Source organism: Mandrillus leucophaeus, unplaced genomic scaffold, assembly GCF_000951045.1.
Source record: "Mandrillus leucophaeus isolate KB7577 unplaced genomic scaffold, Mleu.le_1.0 Scaffold380, whole genome shotgun sequence".
In the NCBI taxonomy this organism is placed as follows: Eukaryota; Metazoa; Chordata; class Mammalia; order Primates; family Cercopithecidae; genus Mandrillus; species Mandrillus leucophaeus.
In genome coordinates, this window is record NW_012104032.1 from 243,814 (window position 1) to 263,333 (window position 19,520).

Consider the following 19,520-nt stretch of genomic DNA (forward strand, 5'->3'; position numbering starts at 1 on the left):
ATGCGGTAGTTCCGCCTGTAATCCCAGCACTTTGGGAGGCCGAGGCGGGCAGACCACCTGAGGTCTGCAGTTCAAGATCAACCTGACCAATATGGAGAAACCCCATCTCTACTAAAAATGCAAAAAATTAGCTGAGCATACTGGTGCATGCCTGTAATCCCAGCTACTCGGGAGGCTGAGGCAGGAGAATCGCTTGAACCCGGGAGGTGGAGGTTGCAGTGAGCCGAGATCACGCCATTGCACTCCAGCCTGGGCAACAAGAGTAAAACTCCATCTCAAAAAAAAAAAAGAAAAAGAAAAAATCCACAGATAATCAAAACCCAGATGATCCAGAAACTTCTTTGTAGTTGTTATTTTCCATCTGTGCTTCCAGCCCTATCTCCTAGCAGCTCCTAACTAAAAGTCAAACTCACTGCCTTTCATTTCTGCTCCCCTTGCCTGTCCTTTAACAGAGGTGCTAAGGCCCAGGTCACTAACAGGATGCATGGAGGTCTGAATTGTAGTGTTTGGCTCCAGGGTAATCGAGGTAATCACCACTGTTTAACCCCCACAAAGTTGTGAATAATCATCTCACATAACAAGTTGATTATATTTACAGAAAGTCAACCTCATACCAAACCATCCGTTTTCGTCATGAAAAATGGAACAAATGTTGCTTGTCTGGTGAAGGACTTCTACCCCAAGGATATAAGAATAAATCTCGAGTCATCCAAGAAGATAACAGAGTTTGATCCTGCTATTGTCGTCTCTCCCAGTGGGAAGTACAATGCTGTCAAGCTTGGTCAATATGCAGATTCAAATTCAGTGACATGTTCAGTTCAACACAACAAGGAAGTTGTGTACTCCACTGACTTTGAAGTGAAGACAATTTCTACAGGTAGGCCATTTCTGGCTTCAAGGGGCTGGAGATTATGGGGAACAAGAATTGGGTGAAAGGGAAGTTAGAGATGTAACTGTGGACAAATCATTCTCAATATAGCATCATGCTGGAAATAAGACTTAGGCCCAACTGTAGCCTGCCATTGGCAGGGGAGGGAAATGCTTGGCATCCCTAAGATGGAATCTAAAATAAAGCCCATCTTATTTCATTCTCATCTCTCCTCTTTACCAACCTTCATACTAGACTCTAAGATTGAAAGTCCCCTTCATACTAGACTCTAAGATTGAAAGTCCACGTGCAGTCTAATCCAGTGCTAAATTCCAACAAAGGGTAATGTGGCCTATCATGGGGCTAAGATCCTAGTTCTTCCCACATATCGGTGTGCCTGGATGTTGACTTCATGGTACAATGAAAAAGGCTGGAATGGGAAGCATGTTGTATAATTAGCTATGTGACCTTAACCAAGTCACATCCTCTGGTCCTCAGTTCACTCACCGAAAGTCTCCTCCAGTTTTAAAACCCTACAATCCTGTGAGCCTCTTCATTCCCAATGTAACCCTGACTACTGCTGTTTGTTCCAGATCACCTAAAACCAACGGAATTTGTTCCAGATCACCTAAAACCAACGGAAACTGAAAACACAAAGCAACCTTCAAAGAGCTGCCATGAACCCAAAGGTTAGTTCAAATCAAAGGGCCAACTTCAGAATCAAGGGTTAAAGCAAACTCTGTAGTTGTCCACTGGGGCCAAAAAGTATCAGATTTCAAAAGAAAACACAAACGATGCTGAGCCCAGTTGGCTCTGTGGAGCCTCTGACTCTCCCAGCAGAGCTTGCCTGGCTGGGTGTCAGCAGTAGCCTAAGGTCTCTAAGGGCTATCTGGCACCACGCTGGGCTTGCAGGCCAGAAAGAATTAGGCAGACTTGGGGTAGGCTGATATCAGTGTTACAGGCCCAATTTCTGGAAGGGAATTTAATCTCTCCCTGAAGCCACCCTCTTCACTCTTGTTCAACCATAGTTCATGCCGAGAAGGTGAACATGATGTCTCTCACAGTGCTGGGACTACGAATGCTGTTTGTAAAGAGTGTTGCCATCAATTTTCTCTTGACTGCCAAGTTACTTTTCTTGTAAGGTAAGAATTAGCCGCTTCTTATTCCTATCTCTACCCACACTGTCCTGCACATGGGGAAAGGGGATTTAGAAATGGTAAGAAACTAAGAAGCATTGGAAAAGGAAAATAGAGACATATTTAGAATTAATAAGGTAGGCTATCTCAGCTACTCAGCAAAACAGCACCCCATCTCCTGTTATCCTTTCATTTTAAGTCAGACTGAAACCCATTAGGTAGTATAATGTACTATTTTTCTAATACACCAGACAATAACCCTCACTTTCACCCCAGGGAGAAAACAGAAGATAAATAAAGAGAATTCATCTTCTTTAACTGCTATTTTGTTCATTGACCAAGAGGCCATGGGTTATTTGCAAGGCCATAAGTAAAGCTTTGCCTGAAGAATATCCAGAGGAAGCAGAGCCTATCTTTGTCCTGATAAAGGGAATGCCAGCTCACACTCCTTAATCATAGGACCAGCCTGTCTATGGGTGGATCAGCCTGTCTTTGGGATGAACCTGCACACAGCATTAGTAGTGAACAGCTCACTATTACCTACTCAGGATGCATACACAGTTAGGTCTGAGATGTTAATTATTTGCCTGTTACTTGCATTCCATTCTCAGATAGTCTTGTACACGAAATTGAAACCAGGGCCTGGGTTTGCATGTGAGGCTCCTCCCCGTCACTCCTTCTGCAATACTCACAAATGCTCATCAACCCCAGCTCCTGTTCTAAGAACAACCCTAGACTTAGAGTACTTGACAGACCTGACCCAGACAGTAAACATATCCAGTCATCTCCAAATGGGTGTCCAGCTCACCTGTTATTTTACTAACAGTCCCAGGGACACAGGCAGTGTGGCTGGATAAAAAGAGGGCTACGCTAAGAGTCAGAAGATCTGAGCTTTATCTTGATTTTGACATTAACTTACATGTTACCTTAGCCAAGTTGCTTCATCTCTCTGGGCCTGGGTTTTTGCATCTGTAAAACAAATAAGTTAAAAAATAATAATAACCAAAGGAGAACAAAAGAGTTTCATGACTTATGCCAACACTGATAGCCGAACCAGCTAAGCTATTGCCATGTGTAGATGGAAAATGAGCCACAATAGATTAGTGATGTCTGCAGTGGCATAGCATAGCAAGTACTGGCCACCCCCAGACTACATGACCCCTACGATTCCTTCTAGCACTGGCAGTCTATTCTATAACAACTTTCTTCACATGCAGGCTGACTGGCATGAGGAAGCCACACTCCTGAAGAAACCAAAGGCTTACAAAAATGCATCTCCTTGGCTTCTGACTTCTTGATGATTCAAGTGGACCTGTCATAGCCTTGTTAAAATGGCTGCTAGCCCAACCAATTTTTCTTCGAAGACAACAAACCCAGCTCATCCTCCAGCTTGGTGGGAAGACAAAAGTCCTGGGGAAGGGGGGTTTATGTCCTAACTGCTTTATATGCTGTTTTTATACAGGGATAGAAGGATATAAAAAGATATAGAACACGTTTTTTTACTCCTACAACTGATACACTTTGAAAATGATGTTTTGTTCTTTTTGACTTTACCTTTTGAAGTAGAAAGTGAGAACCAAAAGGTTCACAGCTTCATTCCTCATGAGGAAAATAGGCCCTGGGAGAAGAAGAGCGGGTGCCCTTTTATCTAAACATGGAAGACTCTGCTCAACTGAGCACTGGATTTGCTACAAACCAGCATCATCTTCTTCCTCCTGTCCTCACAGCTTGTCCCATTCTCTATGTTCACTTCAGGAGCCATACTAGAGATTCTGCATGGCATGGAGGGGGGCAAAGTTTTAGCACTTTCTGCATCTCCTAGTACTTTACAAATGAGATTACATTTGAATTCGCTAATACTTTATGAGCAGGCAATGGGGTTTCCAAAATCTCATCTAAATACTCTCCAGACTATTAGCAAAAATCAGAGTAAAATACAGAGGAAAGGCACTGCTTTCTGTTAATTCATTTAACATGCATAAATTAGCTCGCTCTGAGTTCCAGGCACTGTACTGAGAGTACAAAGAAGACATAAGTCTGCTTTCAAGCAACTCCCTGTGAAAGTGTTTTTGAAGGGAGGAACAGAAATGAGACCCCTATCTTTCTCTACAAAAACAACATTTTTACTGTCTTTTGCCTGCCAATCTGTGTTTGAAACCATTGCACACTGATTCTCTGGCCTGTTACTTTGGTATTGATGGTTTTCTGCCTTTCTTCTCAGCCCCTGTCTCTGTTGCATTTATTAAACTGCATTGTGTGCACCTTGCCTCTGGCTTTACTCTTTGCAGATCACCACAGGGGGAAAGGCAGCTCTGTGAGCTCACTATTAGTCAGCCAAAAGCCAAACCGAACTTACGCATCACACCACAGTTTCCTGAGCCTCAAGCCTACAGAGGCCCTGCCTTGGAGACCCAGCCTCGGGTTTCCTGCTGCATCTGCTGATGCCGCTGTTACAGCAAGAACAACAGCAGCACCTGCAGTGTGGCCAATGACCTCTGCTACTCCCACGTCAGGAAGGCCACAGCTTTGTCCAGGAGCAGGGCTCAGGGCCCTGGCAACCCATTATTGTGGTTCCTCAGCACCTATGTGGAGTGTCAAGTGGGGGTTTATGAGGTAACAAGTGAAAGAGTGACTGTCGCCAACAACTCCCCTTGCCATGACTGACTGCAAACTCCCCCATCATGTGTACTACACCTTGCATATGTAAAGAGAGCTGATTTCCAAAACATTCACAAGTTACCTTGTGTAATATTAGGGTGTTTCTTCTGAAGTTATTAGGAAAAAAAAGATCATATTCTCATTTTTCAGATTAAAAAAATGCCCTCTCCTCAAAAAAGTATGTACCTTGTCCAGAGTCATTCAGTGAGGCAGGGATATTGCTGGGAGTAGAACCAAGGTCTCAAGATTTTCAGTATGAAGCTCCTGCTATAAGAGCATATTGCATCCCCAAATGAGGACAAGATGTCAATGTGAGTATCAGCTAGAATGAACTTCAGGATTGTCCCATATTTAACATATAAATGAGCCACTCTCTAGCCCACTATGCCAGAAAAACAAAACAAAACAAAACAAAACAAAAAAAAACCTGGCATATCACAGGACCATGAATTTCTCAAACCAAAAGGAGCCTCCAGAGAAGATTTAAGGCAAGAGCCAGGAGGAATTATGGCTGCCTTCTGATCTGGGGCCATGATATATGAACTGTGAGATGGACATGTGACACACTCAGTAGGCATTAGAACAGAAGCCCCAGAAAGCCAAGCCACATGCCCAAGGCCTTTGGCTCCCTCATCCCCTGTTCTTTCCATTGCTCCATATAGTGGCTACTCTTGTCCAGTGTTTCTGAAGAGTACATAAACTGCTGCCCAAACCACTCACTGATAGAGCCACCTAGGGTGCAGCTGCAGGAGAGAGCCCTGGAAGTGTAACGCTGCATTTCTGGGCCCATCATTAGCCAAATATACGACTTTGAGAATGTCCACCATGTCTCTGGACTGCAGCGTAGCTTCTATAAAATAATGTGCAAAGCCTCTTCCATTTCTAAGAGTACATCTAATACCTCTAATAATTCTATTAAGGCAGATAATTCAAGAGAAGAGGAAGGAGGGACTGATTCCCAGGGACTGAGGGTATGTATCTGTTTCAACACCACATAGTCAGTTTGCCCCAGAGGAAATTTTCTCTGCTGGAGACACCACTGAGCTCCAAACTCAGGGACTTGGCAGCTGGAATTCTGGAAGTCACAACTTTCCAGGAGAGCCTCAGTGCTCTTCAGTGGAAAAAAAAAGAAAATGTTCTCCAAATAAAATAAGTAAAATAGAGGTGTCAAAGAACATCAAAGAAGGTGGCTGGATATAAAAAGATGCAAAAAAAAAAAAAAAGGAAATTGGTGAAAAGTCTTTTAAGTAAATAACTTTGTGTCTAACTTAATTTTTTTTTTTTTCTTGAGACAGAATCTCAGAATCTGTCACCCACGTTGGAATGCAGTGGCACCACCTCAGCTCACTGCAACCTCTGCCTCCCAGGTTCAAGCGATTATTGTGCCTCAGCCTCCTGAGTAGCTGGGACTACAGGCGCAAGCCACCATGCCTGGCTAATTCTTGTATTTTTAGTAGAGACCGGGCTTCGCCATGTTGGCCAAGCTGGTCTTGAACTCCTGGCCTCAATTGATCAGCCTGCCTCAGCCTCCCAAAGTGTTGGGATTATAGGCATGAGCCACCACATCTGGCCCTAATTTAATTCTGAAATGAAAACAGACCTATTCATAATAATGGATAAATGATGGTGGTGACTAAAATAAAGACACTGCTGGTGGCCTCACCTTGATGGGCCCTTCACCTGCACCTGAACCTGCATTCTGAAACCCTCACAGGAAATGCAGCACAGGCTTGTCAAGCCCCATTCTGTATCAGGGCTGACCAGGGCACCGGGGACACAAAGACAATGCTCCCTAAACATGCAGTTCTCCCTTGCCTACCAGGAGTCATTCAGGTGGCAAGGGTCCACTGAGTCAGAAGTGGGGAGATGTTCTGCTTCTCTGAAGCCAGGGTGCTCCCCTGGATCTGACCAGGCCATTTATTTCTCAGAAGACACTTTAGGTCACTTCTAAAGGCCAGGCTGAAACACAAAATGGCTAAGAGAAAGATGCCAAGTCCCAGACATGACCCACCCTGAGAGGTAGCTCTGCTGAGCCATGCCCCAGGAGTTTGTGTTAAGACTTCCTGGGCACCTGCATCATCGTGCTCATGGCACAGTAGTAAGTGGCACTGTCTTCAGTCCTCACTGGAGAGATTACCAAGTGAAAGGCTCTCTGGGTCAGAAGGTGCTTCACAGAAAACCGTCCTTGAGCAAAATATGCACCGTGAGATCTGCTTTCATCCCCATAGATGACAAACTGAAAATTATAATCTGGCCTTATGCGGTACCAGAATAAACCTGGATCTGAATATGTACTGTCGTAAGTGCAGAGCAGTACCACCTCACTGCCACTCGCCACCATCTGGTCCGGGGAACTCTGAGTTACTTTGTCACACAGCATGCCCCTGTCTGTGAAAAAGACAAATGAGGAAATAGTGAATTCTGCACCCCCTAGATACTGAGTACAGGCCATGCCTAGCCCAGAAGAACTCAATGAGCAGAGGCAAGAGAAGGACACAGAAATAAAGCGAAAGGCAGAAAATAACCAAAAACCAAGAGTGCAAGAGAAAAAGCCTTCAAGAGTCAGAGAAGGAGAAATGGAGTTATGGAACAAGTGGAATGTAAACAAATGAATCTACTTACAGAAAAACAAAAAGCTAAAGCCCACAGTAAGAATCATCTTTTCTTCATACCAGGGCAGAGGATATACAACAAAACAGGGTTCCTAAGATCTCAGAGACTATCTGACGGTTCTAACGAAAGAAGACGGGAGGAAGAGGAGACTGGCAGCCCTGATGGTCATGTGACTGATTCAGCCGTGACTCCTAAAGACAAATGGGCTCAGCCGAGGAAACTGCTATTGCTGTTATGATTTTGGCCCCAGTCCATCTTGAACTAATATATATGGCAATGAAAACTGATTACTTTAAAAAAAAAGAAAAGAAAAGAAAAAGAAAGGAAGGGAGGGAGAGAGGAAGTGAGGGAGGAAAGAAAACAGCAAGTCTAATGATGGCGTTCTTGGATATCCAACTGCTGCAAAAGTAGTTCACTCTCCATTTCTGTATCCTCTGGTCACAGACTGGTGTACTAGTCCATTAATCACATGTCGTACTTTGAGCGACACTGTCTTATAGCATCTAGCACAGCTCCACACACTTTGTTCTATTCAATAAATGGAATAAATGAAAGAGTACCTTGGACAACTCCCTTACTTCTCTGTGTGAAGAGGGAAGAAAGGGGATTGGACAAGATCCTTTCTAAAATCTGTCCTAGACCTGAATTCCAGAAATCTTTGATTTCAGATGCTTAAGGGAGTGTCCTGATCCTAAGTGCTTCTTGCACTTCACCAGCTTGACTTTCTATCTCTCACTGGGCCCACTGCAGCACACACTTGGCTCCACCTGGAAAATCCTGAACAGAGCTTCCTGGCGGGTGAACTGCCATGAGTGGGTTACAAGCTTGCTGAGATAGGGTTCAGAGTGCCCGTGTACCTGGGGTGAGTGGAGCCCCTGAGCCAGCCCCTCACAGCCAGAAGCCCTACAAATACGATTTTGCACGTAAGCCATGAATATGACAACAGTTCGGAAGCTCTGCTGTAAAAAACAGAACACGGACTAACTCACTCCCCAAAATGCAGGAGTGTTTCCAAGAGTATTTCTAGAAGGTCCTTCATTTCCCTTTTTCCCTACATCCAATTCTTCAGTAAGAACTGTCAGTTCTACCATGAAAATATATCTCCAGTCTATCTACTTCTTCCATCTCCACCGCCACCACCTTCTATAAACACCATCATCTCTTACAGGGACTGCTTCGACAACGCACTAACTGGTCCCCTTGCTTCTGCTCTTGTCCCTGGACAATCCATTCTCCAGTTCTTCATAAAATGTACATCAGATGATGACAGCTGGACCTCCTTCCCAGGCCTGTAACATCTGCAAATGATCTGGCCCTTGCTTCCTCCCCAGCCTCACCCCACATCTGCTCCTTCTCTTTCTTCCCTTCAGCTGCAGTGGCCTTCCTTCTCATCCCTTCTATGTCTTCTTTTCTAGCTGCCTGAAACTCCATCTCCAATTTTTATCAGTTCTCAGCTCCAACTAAATTAGTCACCCATCCCACCTGTCACCAACCTCAATTACATCTCTGGTCTTATTTTCCCTCACATCAGTATCTGAAATTATCAGATTCAGGCATGTTTATTTTATGTCTCTTCCATCTCACCTCTCCCCTACACACACACACACACACACACACACACACACACACACACACACACACACGATAATATAAACTATATGAGGGCAGGGAGCTTATCTTTTCACTGATATGTCTCCAGCCTGTAGGCTTGTGTTGACCACATCACAGACAATCAGTAAATATCTGTGTAAAAAAAAAAGAATACAATTTCTTCACTTAAAAACTCATCATTCACCTAGATTTAGCAAATAAAAATACAAGACACCCAGTTAAATGTGCATTTCAAATAAACAACAACAAAAATTTCAGTAATATGGATAGTTGGGACATGCCATATTTGGAACACATTTATACTAAAAAAGTATTCATTGTCTATCTGAAATTCAAATTCCACTGGGCATCTTGTGTTTTATCCGGCGATGCTAGGCATGCAGAATACCAAAAGTAAGCACCAGGCAGGCCAGAGTCCCACCATGAGCATCTTCAGGGCCCCTGGATGTGGAAGAGGGAGATTCAGGGCCCAGGGGCTGCCTTACCGGTGCATTGACTGCCCATGCCTGCACTGCCACCTGCCGGCAGGGGTCCAGTCCACGAGACCCAGCTCCCTGCTGGCGGAAGTCCATTTCAGAGCTTCCGGTTCTTCCAAGCCCAAGGATTCTGCTCACTTCCCACCCACAGTCTATTAGTGTCTGTCCCTGCTCTAAAGATGTTGTCTGGGCTTGATATTTATGTGAGAGCTGACTGTTCCCTTTCTGATCTAGACCATAACCGTCTTCAAGTTAAATTGCTCCTCCTCTTCTAACTGCCCAACCTCAGCTACAGCTGACCATACCCAAGCACAGAGAAGTGGATTTAATGGACCTTCACACAGAGGGACACATCCTCTCCTATAATGCTTCACACAGAAGGTTGAGACATAACCTGAGCCCTGCTTGGGGTAGCATCGTCATGACTCTTCTGCCCTGGTGTCCTTGCAATATTCCTTGAAAGGCATCCTTCCCCAAAGGAAGGGCAGACACTTAGCACAGCAGTGCAGTATAATGGCTAAGAGTGGGATCCTGGAGCCAGCCTGCTTGGGTTCATATCAGCACCAGCTTTTACCAGCTGTGTGACCTTAAGCATGCCCTAACTCTCCAAGTCTCAATTTCTCCATCTGGAAAATGGAGGTAGTAATAGCTTTTCTCACAGGACTATCGGAAAATTTAGTGAGGTCACACATGCAATACACCCAGCAGATAAATAATCTATGAATGTCAGGTATTGCTGTTACATATTTAATTTAAATGTTGCCATTTTTATTAAATAGACATATGAATAGAGTTCCTAAGAGTGTTACGCTCATCAGTGCTGTTCAGGGAAAAGATGCTGAGTAAATCTAAATTTTAAAGTTGCAAAATCTTGCAAAAGATTGTTGATATGTTGTATCAATCAATGGTTAAAAAAAGAAAAAGACTGACGTCTTTAATTTGCTGTCAGTGCTGCAAGCATGTCCTAGAGCTCTGTGATCCCCTGAGACATGAGCCAGCTGTGCTCTCTCCCAAGTCCGTAAGAGCATTAGGAGCATGAGAAGTGAGCCTTCCAGCCCCTTGGTCTTACGTCTTCCAAACGTTGCAACAGGCTTGTTCATGAGAGGCCACAATACATGATCAAGTGACCCCACCACTGTAGAATAGGAGAGAGTCTCAAGATTCAGTGGCCCACTAAGGACGTATTGCCCCTAAGTTTCTCCACTCCATCTTCCTTAAACCTATTGGCGTCTGCAGCCTGCGCCTCTCCCCAAGGTGCTGAGGGTCCTGCAGGCCCCACTCACCCTGCAGGCCCCACCTGCCCATCAGTGAAGCAGGGCTGCCTTTCATTAGCCCAAAACTGCCGCTCAAGAGGGGCCCTCAGACCAGGTGGGAGCCAAGAGATTTGGCGAACAACGTCACCCTTGTCCCACAGCTTGGATCTTGATCACTCATATCACTCAGAAGAGGGACTTTTCTCTCTGTTTCCTTTGAGGTGGGCAGCTTTGTTTTTGACCTTGTAGCGCCCTCTGCTGCTACTAATTATCCCATCTCCATAAATAGGTCATACTGGAGGTTGATAGAAAATAGGTCAGGGAAGGAAAACATTCTTTGTTCACAATTCAAGTCAAAGCTACTGCTTCTGTCTCTATTCCCTTTTCAACTCTGAGACTGGTAGCTGCTTCTCTGTCAGCCCAAAGGGACTATCCTCCACCAGTCACCCAAAGAGGACTGTCTTTAAGGATATGAGATAGCACTGTAAGAGGACAAATGGACATTTTCTTGTCTACAGAAAGCCTAATGCAACAGTAGAGGACATAGGGAAATTTATTTGGATGGATACAGACAAGTGCATCTCTTTCTTGTGAAAGAATAGAAACATGATTAAAAAGGAAAAGCCTAGAAACGTCTGAACGTATGGAAATGGGGGTGAGTGGGCTAGAGAAAGGATTTCTGCATCACTTTCTTCCTGTACCACATTCCATCTGAGATCCCTGGGATAGACCTGGCCTGATGAATTGCAGGAAGCACACCAGGGAGGGACAAGGTCCCGCAGACAACGTCCACCCCCAGGATGGGACAGCGCCATGGGGACCCAGGGCCTCTGCTTTGGGGAAAGACCTTGCTGAGGGCCCAATGGGCAAGAACAAGTGTGAAGAACCCTACCATGATTTTTTACCCAATGCCCTCCACAAAGCCAACGTTTGAAGGAAAACTGTGAAGAAGAAGGGACACTCCATGGTGTTGCTGTTGCCACCTCTGGAGCAGCTTGTGGCAAGAACGGTCTTGGTCCAACCAGGTCAGTGATACTTTTTATGATGGGGCTGTGTGGGACCTGACCCGACTCTTGCTAACCAGATTTCTAAAGCCATCTGCAGGGTCTTTTCTCTTATTATTCCCCAGGGCATGGAGGGCAAACAGATTCTATCTCCATGATCAAGAGGTAACAATTGGTAGAGACTATCTGGAGCATGCTGGTGAGAAGGATTCTGAGGCCACATCTATATGCAGAGGGAGAGAGTGATGTGTCTATTAGCAATATCTACCACAGGAGCAGGAGGCAACCCCACACCATTTTGTATTTGCCGTTCCTGCTCTCGATGTCATTCCCTGAAATGAGTCCTGCAGAGAAAGAATAATCAGAGCCAATTCTCCATTGGATTGTCCTTTTGGTAAAGGGCAAATTTTTCCATTTCTATCTTTTCCATGGCTTCCCTGGGATCTCATGGACCATTTCCCCTGCTACCAATTGCTGTTGCCTGCAGCCTAAGAAATAAAATTTTTAAATACCTATAATTCTCTCTAAAATCATAAACAATGTGTCAAGGCCAAACACCTCCCCAGTGTGACTTATTTATATATGGACTTATTCTTGTATAATTAGCAGGAATAATCATACCCTGAACCAGCTAGCAGAGCCCCTGGGGACAGAGACCACCCAGAGACGATCCTTGTTCTCCTGAGTCACAGAAAGGGAGTCACACAAGGCAGGAGTGGAACTCAGGTATCCTGAATTCTAGTCCCAGCTCTGCCTCTACCTATCTACATGACCTTGAGCAAATTTACCCCTCAGAGCTTCAGCATTTCCATCTTTAAAATGAGGGCATTGGCCCAGGCAGTTGCTACATTTCCTTCCAAGTCTCACATTCTAGGATGCTAATGTGTAAAATTATAGAGTTGACCCAAGAGTTATTAGTTTATATCCCCCTGTGCATGTTGCTTGAACTCCTCATTGCCCAGCAAGAGGAAAAAGGAAAACATGCTTCTTCATTAGGGGGTAGCATAATTTCCTGGTTTACTGTGTGTGACTCATCAGAGCCTGGAGGTCCAAGCCCATATGCCAACTTGAAATCCAGTTATTATTACATCTGGAAGAGAGAAATGTGCTGAAAACAGTTTTTGGGACACCATCAATTTGGCCAAAAAAGAAAAAGAAGAAGAAGAAGAAGAAGAAGAAGAAGAAGAAGGCTGTGTCTAGTGTGATAACATTTTGTTATCGTATTTATTATCTTCATCCCTGAAATCCGCTCTGCTCTCTCCTATCTCTGCTCTGAAAGACAGAAGGAGGGCAGCCCTCTCCCAGGCAAAATGGGGCCCCTGTGGGGAACAGAGGGGTGTCTCTGTCAACAAAGTTGATGCCACATCCCTTTCAACCATGCTGACGCCTCTGGTTTTTGTAAAGGTGCTCACTCCTGTGGGTACCGGGTTAATAGGAAACTGACATTTGGAGCCAACACTAGAGGAATCATGAAACTCAGCAAGTAATATTTGGCAGAATTTTTTTCTTCTATCTGAAAATTATCAGTGGGAGATTCTAATGTGCCTTAACAAATAGGAACAAAAGATGAATGTTTAATACAATTCAATTTAAACAAGTATTTGTTAAGAGCCTACAGTTTTTCCCACGGATCATCTGAGTCAGTTTCTGAGGAAACATTATCGTTGCCTTAAGGGAGTTGGGGGGTTGTCAATGGGCCACAGAAGGGATGAAAAATGACAACAGATTTACCTCTGGGACCGGGACATGGTTAACCACAGTGGCCCTGGGTAAGCAGCTTAGCTTCAGAAGAAAAAGGGCACAATGGCATGGGTAACCTAAAACACCGGGCAATCGAAATATTATTTTATGATTGGCTTTAGCATGTATTCTATTATTTTGTAGGGCAGGTTTATCTCACCAATTATGTATTTTCTTAAGCTGATCTGTAAAGTCTACAGGGGAAAAGTATTTTAAGAATTATATGTTTCTGCAATTAGGCTCCCAGCAGTCAACAAAGAAGTGGTACTTTTTGTCTTTCCAGTGATGAAAAAGGGAGCCTGGCAACACTGGTGGCCCACCAGGGTCTCCTTCCCTGCCCTAGGTCAGAACCAGCTGTAAACCAGCAGGCCATTATCTTCTTATAAATCTGTAGAGCAGGATGGACAACAAAAGACAGCCTGCTAGGTTTTCAGGACATGAGTTCCTTGTGTAGCCAGAGAACCTTGGACCATCCTGACGTGATTGGTCCTGCTGTCCTCACGGCCTGAATCCTGTGCTGTATGAGTAAGAGAGGTGCAAGCCCAGATGACTGTTCACGATGCTGGCCCCCCTTGCACCCCTAATCACGCTAGAGATACGACCAGGGTCTGAGAGGAGGAAGTTGCAGCACAGCACTAACAGGGGCTTTTGGTAAAGGGCCTGGGTACTGTGTGAAGAACACCGAGATGCTCAACTTTGGGAAGGGGACTGAGTTAAGTGTGAGCCTGGGTGAGTACCTCGACTCCAGAGGTAACTTTAGCGGAACCCCTCTATACCTAACACCTGTCAATCAGAGGGCTGAAACACTTGGCCAGATAATGAATTCTCTTACCCGGTGGGAAAAGGCTGTAAAGATCAAACCACCTTTCCTATGGGTAAGCAAGAGCCTGTAGTTTATGTAAAGGCAGCAGCTCCTGTGGGAAGGAAGGAAACAGGAAATTTACATTTGGAACGGGACGTGAGTGAGAGTGAAGCTTAGTAAGTGCTATCTTTAAACCAAAGGTGTCAGGTTATTTGGTTTGGTTTTTGAATTATCTGGAAGTTCCAAAGAAAGAACACTTACTTCTCTCTGAGGATTTGATTGCAAAATTCTGACTTCAAACTTCTAAAAAGATCAAATGTTAGATCAGATAGTAGGCTTGGAAAACTATTTCTCTATGTAATAAGTAGAGAACTATTTTTCTTTTGTTTGCTTGTTTGTTTTATTTTGTTTAGGAAATAAGAAGATTAGATGCCCTGGTGGTGAGTGGGGAGGGCAGGGACGTTTGCACATCATTTCTGGATAAATTAGACCCAAATAATCAAATCAAAGACTCTCAGCTCAGAAAGTAATTAAAGATCTCCTCACCCACCTCTTTAATTTTGCAAACGAAGACAGTGAAACTCAGGGAGGTTATGAACTTGCTCAAGGTCACACAACTGAACCTGATATCAAGGTCCAGGGCAAAGCCAAGACAGCTCATAGTTCTCTCCAGCCCAGACCCAAGGGAGAAAAACACATCATAGTCCTTGGCACAGCAGCATCATTTGCATCCCAAACATTCTTTACCCAAGACTTAATGAACTCAAAAAGAAATCCTGAGTTCCAAAGGGAGATAAAATTATTCTGCGCCTGTTGAAAGAAAAAGCAAGCTAAAGTGGAACAATAATTGAACTTGATATTAGGGGAAAGGTGCAGTCATCTGCAGACTGAGAGAGGGGTGAAAAAAACAAAATGAAAATGCTAGTCTTGTCTTCAGACAGTGATTATGACCATAGAACACTACCTATAAGTTCTGCATAGCTAATTTCTTTCCCAGCGGGGTTTGTATTCTATGATATATTGCATCAGCTATGTGATTGTTTTGGACCATAGGATATGTATACAGAATTGGCTTGTTGAGCCTTCTGGTGTCTTGAAGTGAAAATCGTATCTCTGGACATATCTCTCAGGCCTGAAGCCCTAGGCTACAGGAAAGAAAGATCCCATGACTTATCTTTCCCCTGAAGCTTAGAAGTTGGAGAAAAATTCTAGTTCTTGGGAAGCTCTGCAAAGCTGGGTTCATTAAGCTGACGCCGCAGGTTTTTGCAAAACCCCCCAGCACAGTGTTTAACAAACCAGTGGCTCTAGGTTGACCTTTGGGGAAGGAACACAGCTCACAGTGAATCTTGGTAAGTGAAGGGGAGCATTGAATCCTCTGCCTGAATGTATCCATTTTACGCCAATGAATCGAGATATGGCTTCTTGCCCCATCTCTGCCACATTCAAGTCCTGCCTGGCTAAACAATGCTCATGGATGTGCACGTGTGCAGTGGGATGCAGCTTTTTCTAACGTCTCACAAAAATCACGTAATCCCTTCACCAAACTGCTTGGTTGCTCTTCTGACCCTCATCTCCCTGCTAGTTTATCAGTTAGAGGAAGACAAGTGCCCAGGTGCTTTCATATTTTTAGGTCATTGTGAAAAAACGAACGTTGGTAATGTGTTTGCCTTCTTGAGAGGAAAACAGTAATGATGATTTATTAATTGGTTTCTATATGCTAGCTGATGTGCCGCAATCTTTCTCTTATCACACTGAATCCTTATACCAGGCCTGTGAGTTAGGTGCTATTATTATCCTCATTTTATAGAAGAGATATTTATATTTTATATTTCTATAGAAGCACAGAGATGTGGAATAACTTGTTCAAGCTGGTGAAGTAAGAAAGAGAACCTGGAATTCAATTCTTGGCACTCAGATTCCAGAACTAAAAGCTTTCTAGTGAGGGGATTATGTCTGGAGGGAATGTCCCTGATGCTCTAGTCTCTAAGGTGGCTAAAATAATCCCTAAAGAACTGCGCTCTCAGCAAGTAAAGCCAGGGGTTGATCAACAGGACCACTGTGACCCAGTTCCATATTCTTAATCCTTACATCATCAAGCAGTTATTGTTTTCCCCACTTTCCAAATGAGGAAAATGAGGTGCAGCAGTTAGGAAACTTGTCCTGGGTTTCAAACTCAAGCCTGCCTGCCCCAAAGCCTGAGATCTTTTACATTAACTGCAACTACTGACCAGCTAGATTAACTAATTACTTAATTAATAAGACAACAACCTAACAGGCTGCAAGGTAAAAAAGTAATCACATTTGTTCCAGAGGTCCTCTCCCTTTTCAGGAATAGCAATACAATTGTATAATTTTATGCTTCCCCTGGGAGAGTGGGTGGAGCCCTGGCTCCCAGCCCCTGGTGGAAGGGTCTTGGCAGTATTTGTAAAGCAGTCTGTGGGGGTGTAACTCAGGGCGGATCTGAAAAGCTCGTCTTTGGAAAGGGAACAAAACTGACAGTAAACCCATGTAAGTATGAATAACTAATCCTTCCAAATTTCTCCCTGGAACCCTGATTTCCAAATTTTCCATTCTGTTTCATAACCCAAGTCCAAACCACAGCAGTCCCACTAATGGATTCCAATGCAAACAACTGCTGGTGTATTCCTACTACACCCAGGTCTCTGCTGTTTGCCCTCACGTGCTATTTTAACTAATAGCTGAGAATGACAGTGCCAGTGGAGCACTGTGTTAAGGAGTCTGTTAGAAAGGAGACTGTTCGAAAGCTTCATTCTTTATTATAATTGGTGAGATTTTCCATGTTACTAGAAGAAAGTTGATTAACTCTCTGAGCCTCTATTTTCCTTCTCCGTAGAACAGGGGAGGCAGTTCCTGTTCCCATTTTACCACAGCAAGCGTGCTGTGAGGGGATGCTGGTACATTTCTAATAAGGTGACAATGAGTGTGAGGAGAAAGGAAGGCCCCCGGTGGTCTGTAAACTCTTCCACCAGTCCCATACTACAAACAACTGGTTTTATCAGGGAGATTCTTGGATGACAAGTAAGCACTTAAGTAAATATCAAGGGGAGTTGGGGCAACTGAGTTTTTGTAGATCCTCGTGTCATTGTGTGATACTGGAGCCAATAATAAGCTGACATTTGGAAAAGGAGTAACTCTGAATGTTAGACCAGGTATGTTTTAATGAATGTTACTTGTTTCCAAACATAAGCCACCATCCTTAGAAATTCAGTGAAAGATAACTGAATCTCCTGCCCAGTTATTAACATCATTCACCATGGGTCTTTCTGGAGAAAATGACAATGTGGGCAGCCCCTGACTGCAGCCCCTTCAGGACTGTTTCTTTAACACCTTTAAGTACTTGGGAATGTTAAGTGTGTTTTTGTTAATGTTGGAGATATGTGTCTGACAAATGGAATCTGAATTGAAGTTTTAGTGTGTAGGGGCAGAAAGCATTTAGAAAGGACAATGTAAGGATAGATTAGACTAAAATAGATACCAATGGCTGGGAGTATGCAATGCAACCTAATCCAAAAGGAAATCGTGAGATGTAGCCTGCTGATTAAACAACTGAGTCAGCACTCCGTGTCAGCTGACTTGTCTTCCCAAAGCTTCCACGTTGGTGCAATTAGGAAAAGAATTGTCTAATCCCCATAACTCAAAATCTTGGAGCCAAGCTAAATTGGGCGAAGCCTTGTAAGATTTTCTGGTACTGACACTGACTACAAGCTGATATTTAGGGAAAAGGTAAGATTGAAAGCAAATATTCAAATTAGTCAGAAAGACCATGAACTTCTGAAAACATGCCCCAGGATGCTGTTAACTGCTGCATTTCTAATTGGGTCCTCATGGAACATTTTCATCTCCTCCTTGTCTGAGCTTTCTGCATCAGAGAAGCCCCTTTTGATACCCACTCACTTCTGTGTCCCTCGTTGAAAAGGTGGCAACTAAGCTTGGAAGTGTGAGAGAAGGATTCCCTAATCCAAATGCAATACTCAGGGGGATATTTTAAATATTGCTCTGCCATTCTCAAAACAAACCTAATTTCAATTAACTTTAATGTAGCTGAAATTTTGTTCCATGAGGGAATCTCTGTTTTCTATGATAATGGGAGTTCATTTCAAACAATTGTTTGGGGTTTAACTTTTGCTCATAATTCCCAAAAGATACCAACTATTCAATGAGTATCTCAAAATAAAACTACTTTCATGACCAAATTGTTATCCCCATTAGAAAACTTAGAATCAGAATGTCCTCCTATGTATTATGTGAGCTCCATGCTACCTTCCTAAAGTTTCTTATGCCTAGAACAACATAAGAGAGAAAAGCATTTCCAGGCTAACCTGTGTGTTCACTGGCTAACAAGGGTCTAAAGAGCAGGTGAGTCAGCTGCTCTATTTCCAAACTGGATTGGACATTTAGAGTCCTGCAGATACTAAAAGTGATAATCAGGAAAAGCACACACAGTTCTACTTTTATATGTAATTTCCATCTTTCCCAAAGAACTGTTATAAATTCTCTCCCAAAGGTGTTATATTCATCCTTCTTTTGGTTCCTCTATTTGTGATGTGTACTGAGATGAAATATTGGTTGAGATTCAAAAACCCCATGAGATTTAACTTAAGCTTTCCCTGTCAGAGAGATTCTAAAAGCTAAAAGATGGAAGCTGGTATTTGGGGACTAGATTAAAAAGAAAATCCAAATTAATCCCAAGGAGCAAGGCTCAATAGATAGTTATTTAGACATAGCACGTCCACCCTGCAAGCCTAGTTGCTCAGTTGACTGGACTGCCCCTATCTTAGTCTTGCCTGAAAGAGTAATAAGTTTTTTGCCCCATACCTGTCTTGAGAAATGTCAGCCTCCAGACCTGAACGCTTCTTGTGATTTGGTTTATTTCCGCAGAGTTTATTATTTTACACAGTGTTCTGGAAGTAATAGAAAAGTGCATTAGAAGCTCCTGCAAATGGAAATGAAATGTAAATTTAGATTGTAAATACATGACTGCAGTAAATAGACAGCAAGAAAAAGGATGAAGAGATTAGAAATTTGCCACATTTCTCTAACCCTAAAGGGACGTTTCTATAAATAGTTTAAAACTATTGAAGACGAAGGGAGAGGAGGAAGGAGAACAGAGGCAAAGAGATTTTCTCCTAATCCTTTCCATTTGGCAACATTAGAAATGATTTTTCAATCAAATTTCACTGAGCAGAGGAAGAAACCATGTCTGTTTCAACACTGAAGTTCCCGTGGGTAGGAGTCTCTAGAACTGATTTTGAGGATGGCTCCCTGTTAGTGACAAGTGCTGGTAATGCTCCTGTTGGGGGAAGGGAATGAGCACAAAAATAAATCCAAGTAAGTGTGG

General features: G+C 43.5%; 2 gene segments (V, D, J or C); both read left to right on the forward strand.

Annotated features, from left to right (window-relative positions):
- LOC105547160 overlaps positions 1–4,265 on the forward strand; it is a 44,740-nt gene extending 40,475 nt beyond the window's left edge. The window contains 4 exon segments of the C gene segment in view: positions 599–877; positions 1,492–1,557; positions 1,897–2,010; positions 3,222–4,265. Of these exon segments, the coding sequence occupies positions 599–877; positions 1,492–1,557; positions 1,897–2,009 (458 nt within the window).
- LOC105547162 overlaps positions 1–19,520 on the forward strand; it is a 279,265-nt gene that overhangs the window by 191,655 nt on the left and 68,090 nt on the right. The window contains 1 exon segment of the C gene segment in view: positions 16,611–16,669. Coding sequence covers positions 16,611–16,669 — 59 coding nt within the window.